Consider the following 21,092-nt stretch of genomic DNA (forward strand, 5'->3'; position numbering starts at 1 on the left):
GAACAGTGCGATATTGACAATCATGTCTGGTTAAGACAAACTCAGCTTAACATGCAAGAGATTTCTTGTCTGTTGCTTTTGGACACGTGTCTTGGCAGCAATAGTTCTGCAAAATTTACAATTAACCAGTTGCATGATGCAAAGCCAAGCATTACACTCACAAACAGCACAAGCGCAGCATGAAGGAACCAGCATGTCGGCTGCAACCGCTGACATGCTGTTACTTACTCCATTGGAGAGAGTCACATCTCCATTGGCTTGGTTGGATGAATACAGATTGACGTATTCACCCTCCCCACCTTCATCATTAGCACTTTCGCTCTACAGGAAAACAAGAGGGAGGACAGCACAAGCATTGGCAGGCGTCAAGGTGAGTAAAGGTGTGGTTTGGAGCTGATGCTCACAAGGCTGAAGAACAGCTGAAATAAACTTTCAGAGGGAGCCACTATTGTTTTGGTGGGCCTGAAATCAAAGGACACTTAGAAGCAAAGCAAGGTACTTGCATGACAGGTGCCTGGAAACTTGGCAAGAGGCTGTGCATTAGAGTGATATTACTATATGAAGCTCAAGTCATCAAATGTTCAATATACGATCACATTTATTCATAACCATCACAATAAACAATTCTTCCACCAAATAATATCGTTTATAATCCTAACACAGTGTCTAAACTGGAAGCAAGCTACATTTATCATGCAATAAAACTCAATTGCTTCCATTATAATCCGCATTGCTGCCTATGTATTTCTATATATTACTATTATATTATTATAGTGTATTGATGTCAGACTCTTGAGCCGACAGCTTCATCAATTACGATGTGAGCCATCCAGTTTCTGCCACAACAAACTGCAGGCTTCCAGTGTTGAGTCCACTAGAGTAAATATTTTCTCTAACAATTTGATGTAGATTACAGTTTTATTTAGTTTGTTTTCGTTTAATTCAATTTGATTCTGTTTAATTCAATTTGATTCCGTTTAATTCAATTCCATTATTGCAGTAGTTACTCATTATTATGTTTTTGATATAGGCTAGTGGATTTGTATTATATATATATATACAGTATATATATATATACAAAGAAATGGTACACAAAGAACCAGCTATCAACCTTGAAACAGATCACCTATGTTTAGTAGTCACTTTTCCAATAAGAGGTATTGAAAAGAGTTCCCTGTCATTCAGTAGAGGATCCAGCTCAGCAGACAACATCATAACAGGCAACTCAGTCACTTAACAGCTGGAAACCCAACAGGTCCCTGCGGGATGATGCGTGTTTCACCTCAGCTTTTCCGCAGGTCACAGTTGCAGGACCCCCGTGTGGTACATGCCTTTGACTCTTTCGATCTTTAGATCACCGCCACTGAAGACTAGAGGCGTGGGGGAACTCACTGAACCCTAACGAGGCAGTGCAACCATTAATTGAGGCTGTGAACTATTCAATGCCTACAGGCTACAGCACCTGTGATTCATGTAAGCTATTATGAACATGTTTCCTCTTGTAGCCACAGGCACACACGCCTACACAGAGTCAATAATTAGAAAATCAGCAGTGTTTGCATGTTTGTGCTACTTCTCAGCATGTGAAGATGAATTGAAAAATGACAGAATCATAACTGCAGTGCTTGCACGGCATAGAATTAAACCTCTACAATTGGTTCCTAAAACCTAAACTTACCTAAAACATCAACACTAGTCTTTTGCGGCATTGCAAGCATTGCTGTTTCTTTGATATTAAGAAGATATTAAAGACTTTTAGTTACTATTAGTAACAAAAAGACAAGGAAAACATGTTAGAGGCCAGCGAAAGGCAGCCGGGACTCACCGTAGTGACAGGCAGGGTGCCCTGGCGGTTCAGAGAGGAGTTAGATGCGGAAAGGCTGAGAGCGGTTTCTGTCTCACCAGGGACAGGCCCGGATGCACACTGCTGCAGCTGACATGACAGAGAGGAGGAAGAGGAGGAGGAAGGAGACGCAGAGTGTGAGGAAGCCTAAGAGGGAAGAGAAGAGTGGAGGAAGGAAGAGAAAAAAGGCCAGAGATTCATGCACAGTGTAGATTTCTGAGCAGATGTGAGCTGAATGGAAAAATAGACCTTAGTCAAGAGTAGAAATGTGACGCAAGAAATATTAAATGTGACCAAATGAAACGTTTTAAAACATGGTTTGTGAAAATTAGACGTGACCTAAGATCTTAAAGTCCTATCTGGAAGCTATTTTCATCTACTCAGACTAAAAGTCTACTGTGCAGCAGGAAAGAGCAGCATTAAGTGAAATAACTGACTTGTGAAGATGTAAAATATTGAGAGACAAAGGTTTCTACTTTTTGCCTGGTAACTGCTTGTGCTTGCTAATCAGAGTGTGGGAACAAAAACAGGAAATTACTAAGACTAAAAGCACAAATAAATGGCTAAACTTGTGCATAATATAGCTACTAACACTTAAGGTTACTTTATACCTGAGCTCAAAGCTCTAAGCAACACACCTTGGTGAATCCTTCTGCTCAGTCACGTGGAATGAGAGAAAAACAGTGGAAACCGAGTCAAATGAAATGAGGTAGATGGGTTAGCAAGACAAGAATGAGAACAAAAGCAAGAATAGCACAAAACATTAAAACAGTTGTGTTCCTTGCTTTAAAAGGCAATTTGGAAGCCATGAAAATCATGTACTAATATATATATATATATATATATATATATATATATATATATATATATATATATATATATATATATATATAGAATTTGACCCCATTTATAACCATATAACACATTTTTTTCTCCCTTGCGGCACACTTATAAACGCATAATACAAGTACAATATAATGTAATATAAACTTAATAAAAAAATATTTTTGCAACAAAACATTCATGTCCATTCTCTAACCCTTGAATTTAACAACTTTTTCTGTTGTGCCTTCAAGACTTCTATGCAAATTCCCTCTTTACATGTTAAAGTAGAAACTGTGTCTTGCTGCCTCTTTCAAGTTTTCAAATCTTCAGGTAGGTCCTGTACACATTTGATCATTTTTGACATAAAACGTCCCACCCTTCAAAAACAGCCTCTTTATCTTACAGCATTGTGTAACAGCATTACACAATCAAAAAACAAAACAAGTTTCTGTTCTGAAATGGGTCACAAAAATGACCAGGGACCTTGTTAAAAATAAACTTCAGTCGATTGTTTCTAACGTTTGAATGCTAAAAAAAGAGCGGCAGGTGCTACACACAGCCAGGAACAGTGCAAGATTTGAAGGAAGTTACCACATTTGAGTTGTTCCTCTCAGGCTTTGGCTGAATAAACATCAGACATGTTCACGCAACACACAATGAGGAAATAGATGACGCTGATCGCCTTAGGCAACACTTGAACTTCACTTAGACCAACAGAGAATGAATACACTTGAATACTGTGCCATTAGCAACTTAATACAAGTAATACTCTGAAGCTATGGGAAACATAAAACCGCTACCATTGTGATTAACGGTGACTGTCAGTAGGAAGGAAAACATTGCATGAACATTTAGGGAGGGTGAGAATGAGACAGACAGGAGGTGTGTACAGCATGTGTGGGCAGTGATCTAGCTCTCACCAGTTGTCTCTGTTTGGGTGGCAGCGCTGGTGGAGGGAGGGTCTCATCACTGCTGCTGAACGAGTCGCTGAGGCCATACACTTCCTGAAAGCGCTTCCTATTGCGCTGCTCATAAATGCTTTCGCTCTGAGGCGTCTGGTAGAAAACGGAAGGCAGCGGCTCGGAATAGTCCTCCATAAACTGCATGTACTTCAGGACTGCGGGTAGACGAGGCAAAAAGCACATGGGTTACATTAACACGCAGGCCCGGCAGGTGCTAAACGCAAGCACATGCAATTAAAAGGGCAAGGGTTAGGATGCCAAGAGGCTCTGAGATTGTGAGAAGCTGAGAGAGTGTGACACTTCACACTTTACTTCACGTGTCATTCATGGTGTGTGTTCAGCATTCTATTATTCTGAAGTTAATCGGATATGGCCATATTGTATGCGTTATATAAATGAATACTGATGATTATCAATATTCTGATAACTAGAATGAACCTGGATAAAACCTGGTAGGCATATGCATGTATTAATCGAAATGAAATTAAGTCTTAAAATAAGACTCAGCATATTAGAATGATTTCTGAAGGATCATGTGACACTGAAAGACTGGAGTAATGAGGCTGAAACTTCAGCTTTGCCATTACAGGATTAAATTACATTTTAAACAATTGCTTTTTAAAATTGTATTAATATTTCACAACATTACTGTTTTTACTGTATTTTTGATTAAATAAATGCAACCATGTTGAGCATAAGAGACTTTTAAAACATTAATAAATCTTACTGACCACAAACATTTGAAAGGTAGTGTGTGTGTGTGTATATATATATATATATATATATATATATATATATATATATATATATATATATAATAAAATATATAAATTATTTATTTAAAGTATTTGATTAATCGTAATATTACTATACTAAAACTACTTTAATATCAATTTTAATATTTATTTATTTTTTACATATTCTTTTTTATTGAATATTTTTAAATAAATATGCAGATGGACAAAAGCATCTTGGCATCTTAAATACATAGTAGGTGCATGTCCTACGTGGAATATGACAGTTACTAAAAGGCTTAACCACAAATTGGACATAAACAGTCTTTGATGAAGTTTAAATCAATTTTAAAAGAGAAAAATTCAATCCTTTGTGTGGACTCAAATAAACTCTTGTGTCAAGCTACGCGGTTCATGCGTGGATTATGACATGATCCAAAAACCCCTCCCCTCCAAACAAGAGTCTTTTAGCAAGAGCTCATTTCCTGCTGGCTTGGGTGAGGCCTTGAACTGTATTCAGCCAGAGATTTCTTCAACAAAGGCATTATTCCATCTGACCTCAAACTAAAGGTGACATCACAGTTTCCCAACCCCAACCCAACACTGAGGGGCTTTACAGAGAAAAACGAGTGAAAAACTGGCTTTGCCATACTGCGTCATACATTGCATACATTGCACACATTACACAAGGAATTAGTGACCTGTGAAAAACGGCTTAGTTTGAAGAAAAACAGAAAAGCCAGGGCTTAAACTACTTGTTTGGTCGTAGTACTTGAAAATGTTGTTTTAAAGTCGGCATGAAAAGAAAAATCACGCTATTTTCTAAATCCATGTAACTAATCTTAATGTGATTGATTCAACTGTGCATATGGTTCATCTTTTCAGTTTCTTTACCTAAAAATCTCTTTTTGCTGATGTATGCTAGACTTCAATCAATTTGTCCATAAACCCCGCCCCCTTCTTACAACTGACTGCCAGCTTGCATTCATATCCGCCTCCATCCAATCAACAACTGATAGATAGGACTTTGTTTTTGTTTTTTTTACAATAATCCACTTCACTTGGATGTACATCACAACACAGAAGAAAAGATCTATCTCGACTTTGAAATTTTCATACTACTTGGAATAAAATACTACAAAAGATAATTGCGAATTTTAAATCACACAATTCTGACTTTATAAATAGCAATTGCGAGAAAATAATCAGAATTGTGAGATATAAACTCGAAATTGCGTAAAAAAAGACGCAATTAGCTTTTTATTTTTTATTCAGTGGCGGAGACAAGCTTCCATATGAAAAAGCGCTTTGACAAATTGTTCTGTTTTTTTTTATTTATTATTATTAAAATTTTCACTGAAGGGAATTTAGGTTCATTTTTAGGTTTCCTTTAAAACATTTCCAGCACCTTCAGAAATTTGTTTTCCACTTCAATCAAATTAAAACTATTTTATGTGCCAGATTAGTTTATACATATTTTAAATGAGGTTCACAATTTATGCAACCTTTTTGCTACAATTAAGAACATTTCTGCTAACATTTAGCTGTTTTTGCCTTTGATTTGGACCGGACAATCTAGAGAATTGTCAGGAAGCAAAGAGAAGGGGATGTGATTGGTAAAGGACCTAAATACCAGACGCATCTGCGCTACATGTTAGAGCGGTTCCACAACCCAGTGATTTGCTACCCTCCCAACAGCACATCTGAATTCCTCATACTCACTATGCCGACTCTTCTTCTCCGGCAGGGGTGGAGGGCTCTGAGGGATCTGTGTGTTCTCAGCGGGGCCGAAGCTTCCCATGAATTCTCCAGGGTTCGAGGGTGGCATCGAAGCGAAGAGGGGGAAGGGTGGGGTTTGGACGTCCTCATCTGGAACATTGTCATATTGAGAGTACAGTCGTTCCACCTGAGGCTGAGGGGGTCGCCGTTCCTTCTTCGGGAGAGCGGGTGGTATCGACTGAAACTGAACAGGGGAGGAGGATGATTCGTGGTGAGACTCGGGGAGCGGGCTCAGGCAACCCCCTGTGTGTGCAGGAGGGATCTGGTCAATGCTAGACAGGTCCTGATGCAAGAAGTCATAGTCAGGGTCGTAGCTCTCTGCTGTGTCTAAGTAAGCAAGGGGACAAGATAAAACTCCATCAGTACATTTAAACCACTCGAGGTGTGGAGCCTGACAGGCTACTGTTTCAAAGTAGCTTTCCCAATCATGATTTAAACACTCACCTAGAGTCTCACAGCTGGTGTTTCGAGAGCACTGACCACTGTCCTGCTCCAAAGAGGACAGCTGTTCATCTGACCTGCTCAATATGCCGATGCTGCCACATGGGGACAGTCGTGGTGATTCCCCTCCATAGGAGTGACTACCTCCTGAAAAACGCCTTTGTAAGGCATCTGCCTCATATTCCTTTAGGTGAAAATAAGAATAGTTAACCTCAAGATACAGTCAAACATTAAATATTCCCGACTGAATATTCATTTATTTAATCACCCTCATGATGTTTCCAAACCTGCATGACTTTTTTTATTTCCATACAACAAAAAAGAAGATATTTTGAATTGTTTCAGTGCCTTTTTTATCCATAAAATTAAAGTTATTGGAGTCCAATGTTGTTTTAGAGCCAAGTGAACAAAATAGTTTAAAAGCATTCTTCAAACTATCTTATTTGTTTTACAGATTATTAGGGCAAGTAAATGACACATTTTCATTTTTGGGTAGGAAGTCATCCAACAGAATGTTGGTGGATAATTATTGATAAACTATTGATTTTTTGTATTTATTTTTATCCATACAATAAAAATCAGCTAAGTGCAATGTTGTTTTAGACCCCAATGATTGGCAAAATAGTTGAAAAGTCCTTTGACATTTTTTTTGTGCTCCACGGATGGCATTAGGATGAGTAAATGACAGAATTTTCATTTTTTTGGTGAACTATTCCTTTAAAAGTTGTCCTAGCTACTGACAACTGAGTGATCTTTCATTGCACAAAACTTCAGATTAATTCTGGTTACTAAAGAACAAATTTGTGACACTTTCATTTGAGGTTCATAAGTAGGATAGAGCAGCGTTTCCCAACCGGGGTGCCGCGGCATCAATCATCAATTTTTTTTACCATCAATCTCGGATCTCAAACAATGCGCACAAATTTAGAATAAGTCATAAGCAAATCATAAGTTTTCGGCGTTGAATTGCGGAGGTTGCGCTTGCGCGTGATTTTATTCCCGTGCCTCATTCCCAGTGCGTCCACATAAAGCTGCCTATTTTTCATTGTTGCGCTTACGGTCAAATACACAAGAAAACATTGTCACAATGTCTGTCTTGCCGCGTATTCACATAAACACATCGGTTATGTCCGTGCTGCTGTCAACGGTAACGCGTGCGATTAATGTTTTTCATTTTAACGCGTTAAAAATATTTAACGCAATTAAAGCAGCATCCGGTTTTTTTCTGTCATCCTTTGGCGAGCATTACATTATATAATCACGTTCTTCTTTATGCAAATGCTTTTAAACCATGTAAGCGAGAAAATACAGAAGAGAATGTGCTGTCTGTGATGCTGACACACACAACGCACAGAATGATGCGTGCCAGAATCAACTTCTCTTTCGCTTTGAGTATCCTCATGAGAGCAGTCTTAAATTAGTAAAATAAAGACTTAAATGAACGTTAAGAGTTGTGAGAAAATGGGACACGTGTGGGATCCACATGTGCAGCAGTGGCATCAGAATCAAATAACACTTCATTCACAAAAAGATGCCATTAAACAATTATTTGAAATATACTGTCTTTATGTTGTTTCTACATTAATTTGGAGATTAACTGTGAAAATATATTAAAAACAAGCTATCTTGTGCAATTATAACAAAATTATCCTAATATAAAAACACAAATACACTGAGTGAGCAAATATTTAGGTGAGATTTGCAATGGTAATTGAGCAATGTTTATGTATGAATAAAAGCCTTAATTAAATATGTCATCATGTGAAGTGATCTCTTCAGAAGAAATTAATGATTTCCTAGACTTTAAATGGATGGACAAAAAAATTTGATAATATTAAAAATATATATATGACAGTAGGCCTATACAGCAGTTCTTCCCTGTGGTATTGAAAATTGATACATTTCAAGGTATAGTTTCAAAGTAGTATCGTGACAACACTAGTGTAGGGTGCCACACATTTTTTAAAATTTTCAAAGGGTGCCTTGACTGAAAAAAGGTTGGGAAACACTGGGTTAGAGCACCAAGGGAACACCAAAATCTCACCTGTCGAAAGATACCAATAGGAAGACTTGATCCACTTGTGGTACGACTCATTGGCGCAACCACAGCAATCCTCGTGGGAGACGGTGCCGACTGCCGCTTCTTTGGGGGGAGAGCCGGTGGACTGCAAAGGGAGAGGTTGTTTAGCCAATGCTAGTGTCAAACAGATTAACTATATTCATACTGAAAAGTCTCATATAAGCTGTCAATCAAGAAACCTACAGACACATTCTGGGCTAAGAAAGTCTGCAACCAATCCCAAGCAACCAGGAACATTTTTGCAAAGCGACAGTGGAATCCAGCTCTGGAACCACAAACCACAAATTTATAAATCAGCCATTCAGTCAGTCTGGTTAGTTGCTCTGTCGCCCCAAAACAGCTGCTAACAGTGATGTCATACAGAAGAGCAACTAGCAGAAGAACTGACTCATAGTGAATGTAGAGCATGTCTGGCTGACATTTACAAATAGCGATTATCTGCTGATTAACCAGTCTTAACATGCCAGGTCAGACAGATTTTATTAAAGTATTAAATTGTTTCACCAGACGAGAGGCTTGAAAGGGGATTAAATAACATTCTCGCTATGAAAGGAAACTATAAAACACCTCAAGGATCTGTTGTAGTCCTAACATGGTCATTTATTTTAACAGTTTGACTGATGTAAACGAACACAGGGCTGCTGGTAAAGGGATGAGACACCTCGGCTGGGAGCCGAGTGACTGTTGGCCATGAAAGCATCTACATGCCATTTCAGTGAGCTAACTGTGCTTCTGGGATATTAGGGCTGCAACGAAAACTGAAAACACACAATAGTGAATTTCATTATTAATCAGGTTGTTGAACTATGCATGAACAACTTCATCAGAGACGTTGCTTGCAGTCATGAAAGAATAAGGTTTCATTTGTTAATATTAGTTATCTACATTAGTAAAAAATAAACTAACAATGAACAAAACTTCTACAGCATTTAATATTTGTCTACATAATATCAAAATTCCAGTAGTCAATACCAATTTCAATATCACAGTAGTATTCAATAGCTACTAATATGCTAGTGAACACAATTTTCTTCATATAAGTTATTAAAGTTGTTATTAAACATTAATACAAATATTATCAAATTAAACTGATGACATGGTATTTCTCAATGAAGTAAACATTGCATCTAGATTTCCCATTAATTATTCAAGTGAACAAACTATAGCAGAGAGTAGCCATTTTCTTTGCTGTCTTATTATTAAAGGGTAAGTTCAGCCATAAATGAAAATTATGTCATTAATTACTCACCCTCATGTCGTTCCAAACCAGTAAGAATTTCGTTTATCTTCTGAACACAAATGAAGATATTTTAAATGAAATCTGAGCGCTTTCCTCCATTGGCAGCCTATGCAACTACCACTTTCAAGGCCCAGAAAGGTAGTAAAGACATCATAAAAGTAATCCAGAGTCACATGGATTACTTTAATGTAGAGCTGCACGATTAATCGTTAAAAGATCGCGATCTCGATTCAACCCCCCATGCGATCTTAATCCTCCATTTCTACGATTCTGCCAATGATATTCAACGAGATAACGCGCTAGGGGTGGAACGGATCACACTAGATTCGGTTCGGCATGCATGTGATTCGCAGATTAACTGCTAAATTTAATCATCAGTATTGGTTAAACAAGAGTGAAAGAGTGAAAGTTTATAATTTGGACGTGTATTGTCTTGCCAATTTAGACAGAGAGAGGCGCGTGTCAGACAGCCCTCGAATGCAGAATTGATTCCTCTTTCACGTTTCCTTGCCCTTGAAAGGACACATAAACACAAAATTGTCAAAATACCGGTCTAAATGACCGCCTCAACAAGTATTCTCTCGTTTATGTCATATGTGAACAGCTGAGAAAGAAACTGATATTTGCCAGTTTTTTCGGTCCATGCAGTCGGTCTTAAAGTGACAGCACACACCTAATATTATATATATGAAGAGTTCAGATGCAAAAGCCTCTAAGCGCCATCTGACATTTTCTTCTAGAATGATCATTTTTATCAAGCTTGTATATTTAAGTTCAGTAATTTCACTTAAATGACAATTAATAGGTAATTTTCATTGCCATTTAAGTGAAATTACTGAACTTAAACATACAAGCTTGATAAAAATGATCATAAAAAGTTAGGCTAGTAGTTTTTAATGTAGTCACTATCGAAAAACTTCAAGTGAGCTTTAAGTAATAAATGAAAAGCAAAGTTATTATAAAACTTATCTCAAGTAAAAACGTATCTTAAACTAGGCTACAGTATGAGATGGTTAAAAACAAGCACCAGCGGCCAGACGAAACAAACGTCTATAAAAACAACGCTATTCAACGCAACTCCATACCCAAAAATGTTGATAGGCTAGTGTTTCTTGCTAAGAATCTTTAATAGGTCTAGCCTGGCATAATACCTTTGAATGTTGTCAATGTTTAATTGTCATTTTTTTATTTATTTAAATATTACATTCTTTTTGTTTACTGCATTTATTTAAATTTGACTGAAGCAAGAGTATTATGTGTTATTTTGTTTCTATCTTGTTTGGTAACCTAATGTTCAGGATTTGTAGATCTTTAAAATAATAAAGCTTTTCAGAATTGTGATCTTTATTCCAAGCAAAAAAATCGTGATTCTCATTTTAGCCAGAATCGTGCGGCTCTACTTTAATGTCTTTACTACCTTTCTGGGGCTTGAAAGAGGTAACTAACCCTTTAACAATTAAAATTTTATGGGGGAAAAAAGTATGAACATTCTGCTAAACATTTGCTTTTGTACCACAGCAGAGAGAAGGTAATAAAGGTTTGAAACGGAGTAAATGTCATGATGACAGAATTTTCAATTCTGTGTGAATTAACCCTTTTAAATACCAAGCTGACTTTAAATTACAGACAAAAAACACCAGGCTGCTCAGTGAACAGACCAGTTGGTAGGCTAAACTTGGCATCTCCAACAAAAAGCTCATCTATCGGAGACACAGACTTGTTGGAAGGCTGGAAACCCGCCATAAAGATGGAAATGCCAGCAAATAATTCAGAGTACAAAGCGAACTCTCTTTATTGCCAGCAGCACAACTTAATCCTCTACTGTCTAGACTTGGTATCAGAATATCCCTTCTAGCACCCTCTCTTTCTTGTCTCTTTCAGTCGACAGAGGAGAGCTGACACTGTTAAGATCATTTCTCAGAAAACAGCCCATATGTCAATGACTCTCTGCTAGAGGAAGCCGAGGCTTCAATGCTGCACCCTACAAAGACCTGAATTCTCAAGAAATAGCACTATTTATATCTCTCTTTCACACCTTTTCTTTCAGGCTTCCCGCAAACCGTGATGGGTCTGTGCAATCATCTGTAGCTAAACCCAGCGCTTAAAACATACACGAAATGTTGTTGCAAGCCACATCACCTGTGGTATCTAGATGTTTACAGCATGTAATCCAGATAAGATGGCACGTTATGATAACACAGCCCATTTCACATTTCCTCTTATAAACTGCTCACCTTGTGCAGTACCACCTTTCATATAATCACACTTATTTCAATGTTTGTTTCAATCCATGAAACTTTAGCTCTATGATAGAGCACACAATAGGGCCTGACCTTTTCTGTTGTATTTTCTATTCATTTTCAACAGGGTTAGCAATTTTTCAATCCTAAAATATGGGAACTCCGTTCAAAACCCAGATGTGTGATGTTATAATATTCTAGTGTTAAATGCAAAAACAAAAAATATATTTTAATTTAATTTCTATTTCTATTTTAAACATAAAAAACCAAATATTTTTATTATAAATTTAAAACAAAATGTGTAACAAGGTTTCAGATTTTGCTCAGTAAGTTTAGTAGAAGCCAGCTAGTTTAGGGCAGAATGTTGGTTGGATGTCATAAACCAATGATTGAATACAATTATCATTGACAGTATCACAGACAGAACACCAATACTATCTGCAAGTTCAACTTTTTTATTTTTTAAGAATTTATATGACAATTCTTCAAAATCAAAAAAAGTTTAACTTGCAGACAGTATTGGTGTTCTGTCTGTGATACTGATTAATTGTTCATTTTACCAACAAGCCAAGACCCGTATTGTGTTTTGACCCATATATATATATATATATATAATGACAAATATATATATATATATCAGTGGTAATAATGATATTAATAATAATAACATATTCAATGCTTTTAACAGCACAACTGAAAACACAAGAATTGTATCTTTATTTCTTATAAAATTAACCATATTTGTGGATAGTGCCAGACACAAAGCTGAACGCATTTCTCAGGCCACAAAGATTAAGGTTTGACTAAACAAAGCTTTCATACCAATGTTCAGGCACTTTGAGTCCAGGTAGAGGGGGTTTAGGAGGGGCCATCTCCTCATCAGGGACATCATTTGGGGTCTCTGTGGCCTCGGCTGGGGTAGGGGTCTCATTCAAGACGGTTTCCTTCGACTCAGTGATGGGAGGCTCTGGAACACTGCCATAATAATGTGGTAAAAAACGAATGACATAATTCAACATCAGCCACCTCACTTTCAAAGAATTTCACAAGGCATGTTCTTTCACAAAAAGCTCTTCATTTACCGCTTTGGACTAGTGACAGGAGGCAGGGTTTTGACGGGTGTCGTAGGGGAGGGGTGTTCCTGCTTCTCAATGGCGACTTTAACCAGCTCCTACAGGAAACCACAGGCAAAGTCATCTTTACACACAATACTATCAACTAAGAACAAAACCCATGGCTAAATACAGCTGGAATATGGGTGGAGAATAGATGGAGATGTCAACAGACTGCAAAACAAGCCCTGACAGAGTTCTATTGAGCATTAATACCTTCACACCATCCAACACTGCTTTGATCACAGTGGTGACAGTTGCAACTATTTCTTTATCTTCCAAATTCACCCCTTCCAGCATCACTTGGTCCGACCAGCGAATGAGGTTTGCAAGACTTTGATAGAGTCGACTGAGACAGGAGGACACTCTTGAACTGCAGACGGACAGAGGGGGAAGTCAAATAAATATTAATATGTATGACTGTAGAAAAAGCATGTCTTTTTAAAGATGAACAATAAACTATTCCTCTCAAGATGCTTAAACCATTTTTACCTGCTCAGTGTCTTGCCATCAAATTGTACCAAGCTCATGATGGCCTCCAAAACTTTGCTAGCAGAACCAGGAAGCATTTCCAAGACCTTCTTGTCCACCACCATCTTGTCGATAATAGTCTTGAAATATCGCAAGGCGCTAACCACTTCTTTCTCATGCTCCTCTAATCGACTCAGACTCTAAATATGGAAATGAATGTCGACAAAACCATCAATGTGCTTATTTGCTGTCCGAAAAAAAGCTTTGTTTATATAGTGAACATCCAGAAATACACTATGACGATAGTAACTTTACTTCGTACCTTGGTCACAGTCTTTTCTGGGGACTTCACCGGTTGCTCTGGTGGTGGTTTGGACTTTTTGTTTGATGGCGTCCTCTTGATTTTGGGAGAATGGAATTTGTCCTTTAGTTTCATTGTAAAGGATGTCAAGTGGGAACGCTGGGATTCTGAAGGAAAACAAAACCATTATTATGAGGAAAATTAGTGCATTTCCTCATGGTTATTAAAATATAAACCATTTTTTTTGTAAAAATGTAATAAATATATAGCTATTGTTTCACACCTTTATCATAATATAAAGTGACATTTCACGCTCACGATGTCTCCCAGACAAAAGCAGTGTTATTATAGTATTATGTTATAATATTATAGAATATAATTATATAATATTACATTATATTATATTAATATTTTGAATTAAGTTTTAGTCATTCTGTTATGTGCTTTTTTCATTTTTATTAGTTAAAAAAAAAATCTAATTAGCTTTAATTTATTTTTATTTCAGGTTTAGTTTTAGTAATTTAGGTACTTCAACTAGTCTTATTTTATTTAGTTGCCAATTTATATTTTATTTTAGCTTTATTTCAGTTAACAAAAACTATTTTTAATAGTTTTAGTAGCTTTCAGGTTCAATACACTATGAGACATTAACCATGTTCTGTACCTTGCGAATTCATGCGAGAGGAGACTTTTGGGTTTTGTGTACAGTGAAATCCTCTTTGACTACAAACTGAATTTGTCACAGTGGGTCTTACCGCTCTCTTGGAGCGCGTCGCTCTGGAACGAATTCTGGTGATGACACTATTGTGCAGGGCACAAAGCCATTTAGGGGCAATTTATCCTCACACACATTAGAGGAATAAAGCACTCGGGGTTTGCGAGGGCGCTCTGTGAAGTTTCAAACCATATGACACAGATTATTTTTTATCAAAGCCAGAAAGAGTCCGACAAGTGAGTTTAATGGAGTTTAGTCAGGATGTTCGACTCATGTGGAGACTAGCTTTGAAAGTAGAGTAGATTAGCTCCCAAGTATTTAGGAGGCATAAAGAAGACAACCACATTTCAAAAATAGAAGCTTTTCTTTCAATTGAAAAGTCAGGATCAAACAGTTTGCCACTTTTAAAGGGATAGTTCACCCAAAAATGAAAACTCTGTCATCAATTACTCACCTTCATGTCATTCCAAACCCATCAGACTTTTGTTCATCTACGGAAGATCTTTTTTGATGAAATCTAAGAGAAATCTTTATGTCCCTCCATTGACAGCTACAGAACTGACACTTCAAAAAGTTTATAAAGAGATCGTAAAACTAATCCATATGTACTGAGCAGTTTAGTCCAAAATTTCTGAAGAGATTAGATCGCCATATGATGAACAGATTTAAATTAGTCTTTTATTCACATTTAAACATTGATCAGCGAACATAAACAGAAGCTCAACCAAACCTGCTTGACACGCGAGAACAAACCTCATTCTTGAATGAACCTCACTGGTTCTCGCACATCAAGCGAACATGCTTGAGCTTCTGTTTACCACAACTGATGTGTGAGTTGATCAATGTTTAAATGTGAATAAAAGCCCAAATTAAATCTGTTCAATTTTCATCATAAAAAGCAATCGAGTCTCTCAATTCTTATCGTTTTACAATGTCTTTATGAACTTTTTTAAGCGTCAAATTGGTAGTTGCGTTGCTGTCAATGGAGGAAAAGATCTTAATTTGTGTTCCAAAGACTAACAAAAGTCTTACGGGTTTGTAACGACATGATGGTGAGTAATTAAAGACAGAATTAAATTTTTTGGGTGAACTAACCCTTTAACAATTAGCCAATAGGCTTTAGTTTAGTAGCCTACATCTCAACAATGTACTAGTTACTAGTCAATGCAGCTGGCTTGAGCGAAAAGGACATTCTCATTCCTTAAACAATCAAAAATGTGGAACTGGGTTAGTCATCAAAAATATTTTAGGACTGTTTTCCTTAAATAAAAAGATTGTAAATTAAAAATTAAATTTGTTACTGCCAATCTGACCTCTATCAGCCAAAAACAAAAAGAGATAACAGCAGGAAAAGAATCTGATACGGTAACTGAAAGATAATTAATGTGTTTAAAATTGTGCAGGACTGGAATTACCCAGAAGGATGTTAGTCTTATCTGTCTCATCTCACAGTAACATGAGAACCAACTTACGGAATGACTGTCTAAGAAAATGCGGTGCTCTGCTAATAACAACACAGCAAACCAATAAGGTTAAGCCTTTAGAGGATGTGATCTTTCCATCTGCTTCTTCATCCTCACGTAGTGAAAAGGGCCATCTACTAATTCATATCCTCTTTTTCTGCATATCCTCTTCTGAAACAGACAAAGTAGTCGACCACAACCTTTTTTTCTTTTACGCAGAAAGAATCGTCCTCAAACTCTGGCCACATCTTAACCTGAAGTTTCCACTATAAACACAGAGGCTGCGTTTGAAATATCCGTAACACTTTACAACATAGTTCATTAGTTAACTACCTTAGTTAACATGAACTAAGAATGAACAATACAATTCAGCATTTATTAATGACAAGCTGAGCCATATCGCATTAAAGGTCCCGTTCTTCGTGATCCCATGTTTCAAACTTTAGTTAGTGTGTAATGTTGCTGTTAGAGCATAAATAATATCTGTAAAATTATAAAGCTCAAAGTTCAATGCCAAGCGAGATATTTTATTTAACAGAAGTCGACTACATCGAACGGCTCGTTTGGACTACATCCCTCTACTTCCTTCTTTAATGATGTTACTAGAACCGTTTTTTGACTAACCTCCGCCCACAGGAATGCTCCCTCAACTCTACCGAAATTCGTTTATGTACTTGCGCACTTCTAATAACTTACTGTATTTACTCAGCTCTTACGGTGATTTTCTGAAGTAAAACTGACGCTTCATCTTTTGTGTGATGTACAATGAACTTTATTAAACTCATCAGTATATGTTTGATCATCATTCAGACAGCAGACTTGTAGGCTATTAATATATAATGGATACATACAAGCAGATGACAAATACGTTATAATAACCGTAATTAAACTACTAAACTATACCTGTTTCATCTCTATACAGCACTCTGACTCTGTAGGCATTATTGTCCGACTCGAAATGAACACTGTTACTGAGAGTTTCTGATATTATCATCATTCCGTGAGATGAAATTGTCCTGAGAGACTGAACGCGAGCTCATGAAGCTCCGCCCCCTGTGTCGTCCAGCAGCAGCTCATTTGCATTTAAAGGGCACACAATAAAACAGCGCGTTTTTCTGAGACCCAAAAAATGACAATTTAAACATGTTGTAAAAAATTATCTGTTGGGTATTTTGAGCTGAAACTTCACATACACACTCTGGGGACATTAGAGACTTATTTTACATCTTGTAAAAAGGGGCATAATACGGGACCTTTAATATCGCAGACATATTGCCTGTGATAATTAATGCGATATGGCTCAGCTTGTCAGTGAACTACGGCTCTGAGTTGTAAATGCCGCTCCATCTGAAAGCAGGTGATGGCGATTTACTACTAATCAAGGAACCGGCTTTACTGACGAGATGCGCATAACAATGTCATGCGATATATCGCCCAGCCCTAATTTCAACATTTACTAATACGTTATTAAAATCAAAGGTTGTAGGCTATTTGTTAACATTAGTTAATGTACTGTGAACTAACATGAACAAACAATGAACAGCTGTATTTTTATTAACTAACATTAACAAAGATTTATACTGTAACAAATGTATTGCTCATTGTTAGTTCATGTTACTAAATATGATTATTGTAAAGTGTTACCGAAATATCAATGCACAAAGCTTCATTACAGTAAACTTTTCTAGTAAAACCTGTTTTTAGACAGGTTAAATTTGTACTGCAATTTTTGCATTGATTTTGGATGTTCTTTTTGGTTTTATATTATCTTACTCATCACTCTAAATCAAACAGATTTGTGCAAAGTTGCAATTCACAACAAATCTATATTGAAATGATAAAAAAACAAAGAAAGATGAAGATGAAAATATTGTCAGCGTGACCTGATAAACTTGAAAGGAGCAAAGAAACTTCCCCTTTCAGTTTCTGATTCTTACTGAAACAAAATAGCCTAATGCAGCTAAAACAAGTACAGTTCAAGAGATAGGCCTATGTCTGAAACCAGAAGACATTGGCTAACATCCTCCTACGCAAACCAGAGTGTACATTAGTGGGCCATTTAGAGATGAACAACTGAACTTCTGACAAGAAGAGCACCACTTACCCACAAGTGATTCAAATTTCTCTGAACCCTCACAGAAAGGAAGTGACAATGCTGGCAACCTCACAGGCTAGATAACATATATTGCCTTATTCATAAAAACATTCAGTCACTGAATACAACAGGGTAAAATATTAAACTTGCGTTTAATAGAACAGTTTATGCGTCACTATCTAATCTAACAAGCCTAACATGAATAAAGTGATTAAAATCTTTCCAAACCAAGTTATTAAGGAAGTGACAATTGATACAGCCCATAAGAGTAAATTACAATTATTCCACATGCACAAAAAAACAAACACATAAATATCATGCAAAAACCACATATAAATGCATAAAATATGAGAGCGTTGATGCAATGGAATTATGTATTTATTTCAATATATCTCAGTGCATATTGTGAATCACATGTATATAACAAGATATTCAAAAATATCTATTGAATATTATTGAACTGCCATAGTAAATGACTTCTCTAAAACTTCTGCGAAAGGAAGTGACAGTGGTTGTTACCTGTCTGCGTAACTTAGACATATTCATCAAAACAGTCACACACACACACACACACACACACACACACACACACACACACACACACACACACACACACAAAGAGTAAAAATACTCAAGTTAACAGGACAGAATATAATAGCCAGAGGGAATATCGCTTTCTTTCTAGCTGTGTGAATATATAGCCTAAACTGTCTGTCTGTCTGTCTATCTATCAGACTGTCATTTGCCACAAGCTCATATAAACTATAGGAGATTTTATACAACATAAATGAGAAATGTCGTCTGTTAAAAGTTCAGATTTTTCTTTTTAATAATAATCAGTATACTTAAATATACAGACTAGTCAATTTTGAGCACAACAGACCATTACAACACACCAAAAAAAAAAAACTGACAGAAAATGCCAGACAGCAACCCAAAAACAACTGTAACACAAACTCTACATAGATAACCGATGCTACATAACACAAACTACACCTTATAAATAGACAGCAAATAGGAGAAATATGAAATATGAAAACGAGAAGTCTGATTGCTAGCTAAAATAAACAACAGCGCTGAGCAGCTCCGTCCACACCCAAATACAGCTGTCTGAGACGAACTCGTAGAGACATTTATACCATATCCTTTTATAAATGTATTTAATGACCTAAATATATAACACAGGTCATTTATATGACGTATTTGGCTATTAAAAATAAGATAAAGATAAGATGCCCTGATCCTGTCAGTGGCCTTGAACCCTCGTCTGACGCTAATGCTAACGCGGCTAACTGAAGTTCATCTACACATTATTAATAAATGTAAACAAATGTAAACACTCACCTTGCTTACTGTCTATTTTTCCAGACATTTTGGTGACAGTAAGTGAGCTGGTCACGGTTAACAATCTAAAGATGTTCGTTTCTCGCCGTTATTCCAGCATCTTAAGGAGACAGACCGGTCGGTGTGGTCCTGGTCTGTGTGTGTGTTTGGCTCTGCCTCCTCCATCCACACACACACACACACACACACTCGAACACTCACACAGACAGGCCAGCAGTAGATGATGATGATGGTGAGTGGAAGTGTGTGATTTCTGCAGTAATGTCGCCGCCATATGGAGAGAATAAATCATTGAGGGCTTGCAGCATTGTAGTCAAAAGTGAAAAGTTTATATTATATTATATTATATTATATTATATTATATTATATTATATTAATTTTGAGGAAATGTAGGCCTATTACTATAATATTATTACAATTCTGAGGAATATAATAGCCTATAATATAATTAATATAATATAACTTTCCACTTTGCTTACATTGTATTACAATGCTGTGTTATATTTGTATATTATATTATATTATATTAAAACACAGCATTGTAATACAATGTAAGCAAAGTGGAAAGTTATATTATATTAATTATATTATAGGCTATTATATTCCTCAGAATTGTATAGTATATTATATTAATAGGCCTACATTTCCTCAAAATTAATATAATATAATATAATATAATATAATATAATATAATATAATATAATATAATATAATATAATATAATATGTAGTATAATATAATGCCTCAAATGATAACCAAGCTAAGATCAAATTCCAGAAGAAAATTGTATTGTTCAGAGCTTGCTCTTTCATAGCTCAAGATACTTAATGAGCTATTCAGGATGTTATTTTGTTTCTCATAAATTTCTTTACAGTAAAAATAGACACTAATGAGTCAATTGTTGACATACTATAGAGTTATGATGATGATGATGATGATAATGATAATAATAATAATTAGTTACATTTATAGCGCTTTTCATGGGAACTCAGAGCTCCTTACATAGAAGGTGGGAATCTCTTCAACCATAGGGATGATTAGGAGGACAGAGGATAATGGCCAAATTTGGCCAGGATGTTGGTGTTGCACCCCTACTTTTTTTTCGAAGGACATCCAGGGAATTTTAATGACCACAGAGAGTCAGGACCTCGGTTTAACATCTCATCTGTATAGTGTATAGTGTAGACAAAATAGTGTCCCCATCACTGTACTGGGTGTTAGGACCCACACAAACCAAAGGGAGAGCACCCCTGCAACCCCTGCTGGCCTCACTACCTCTTTAGCAACCTAGTTTTCCCAGGAGTCTCCCATCCAGGTACCGACCAGGCTCAACCCTGCTAAGCTGCAGTGGGCAACCAGTCTTGGGCTACAGGGTGATAGTTGAATGAGAACATAACTCAGAATCAGATCATTTAAATCTTCAGTTAATTGGTAATAATTTACTGAA

At 36.6% G+C, this 21,092-nt stretch overlaps 1 protein-coding gene across 4 annotated transcripts in view; it reads right to left on the minus strand.

The window, feature by feature from the left end:
* The window catches only part of rapgef1a (Rap guanine nucleotide exchange factor (GEF) 1a), a 28,576-nt gene extending 8,748 nt beyond the window's left edge, over positions 1-19,828 (minus strand). Inside the window, exons 1-12 of one of the 4 annotated variants that reach the window (XM_079896850.1) lie at positions 19,646-19,826; positions 14,050-14,195; positions 13,749-13,927; positions 13,473-13,629; positions 13,227-13,315; positions 12,967-13,119; positions 8,629-8,749; positions 6,588-6,768; positions 6,087-6,470; positions 3,589-3,785; positions 1,826-1,990; positions 229-321 (exon numbers count right to left, since the gene is read on the minus strand). In XM_079896850.1, the coding sequence (XP_079752976.1) occupies positions 229-321; positions 1,826-1,990; positions 3,589-3,785; positions 6,087-6,470; positions 6,588-6,768; positions 8,629-8,749; positions 12,967-13,119; positions 13,227-13,315; positions 13,473-13,629; positions 13,749-13,927; positions 14,050-14,195; positions 19,646-19,673 (1,893 nt within the window). In that variant the 5' untranslated portion in view covers positions 19,674-19,826. Of the gene's footprint in view, positions 1-228; positions 322-1,825; positions 1,991-3,588; positions 3,786-6,086; positions 6,471-6,587; positions 6,769-8,628; positions 8,750-12,966; positions 13,120-13,226; positions 13,316-13,472; positions 13,630-13,748; positions 13,928-14,049; positions 14,196-19,645 lie in introns of all 4 variants that reach the window. The other 3 variants (XM_079896851.1, XM_079896852.1, XM_079896853.1) reach the window with 3 other exon arrangements.
* Between the last annotated feature and the right edge of the window lie 1,264 nt (positions 19,829-21,092).

The sequence above is a fragment of the Squalius cephalus genome (genome assembly GCF_949319135.1).
Source record: "Squalius cephalus genome assembly, chromosome: 16".
NCBI lineage: Eukaryota > Metazoa > Chordata > Actinopteri > Cypriniformes > Leuciscidae > Squalius > Squalius cephalus.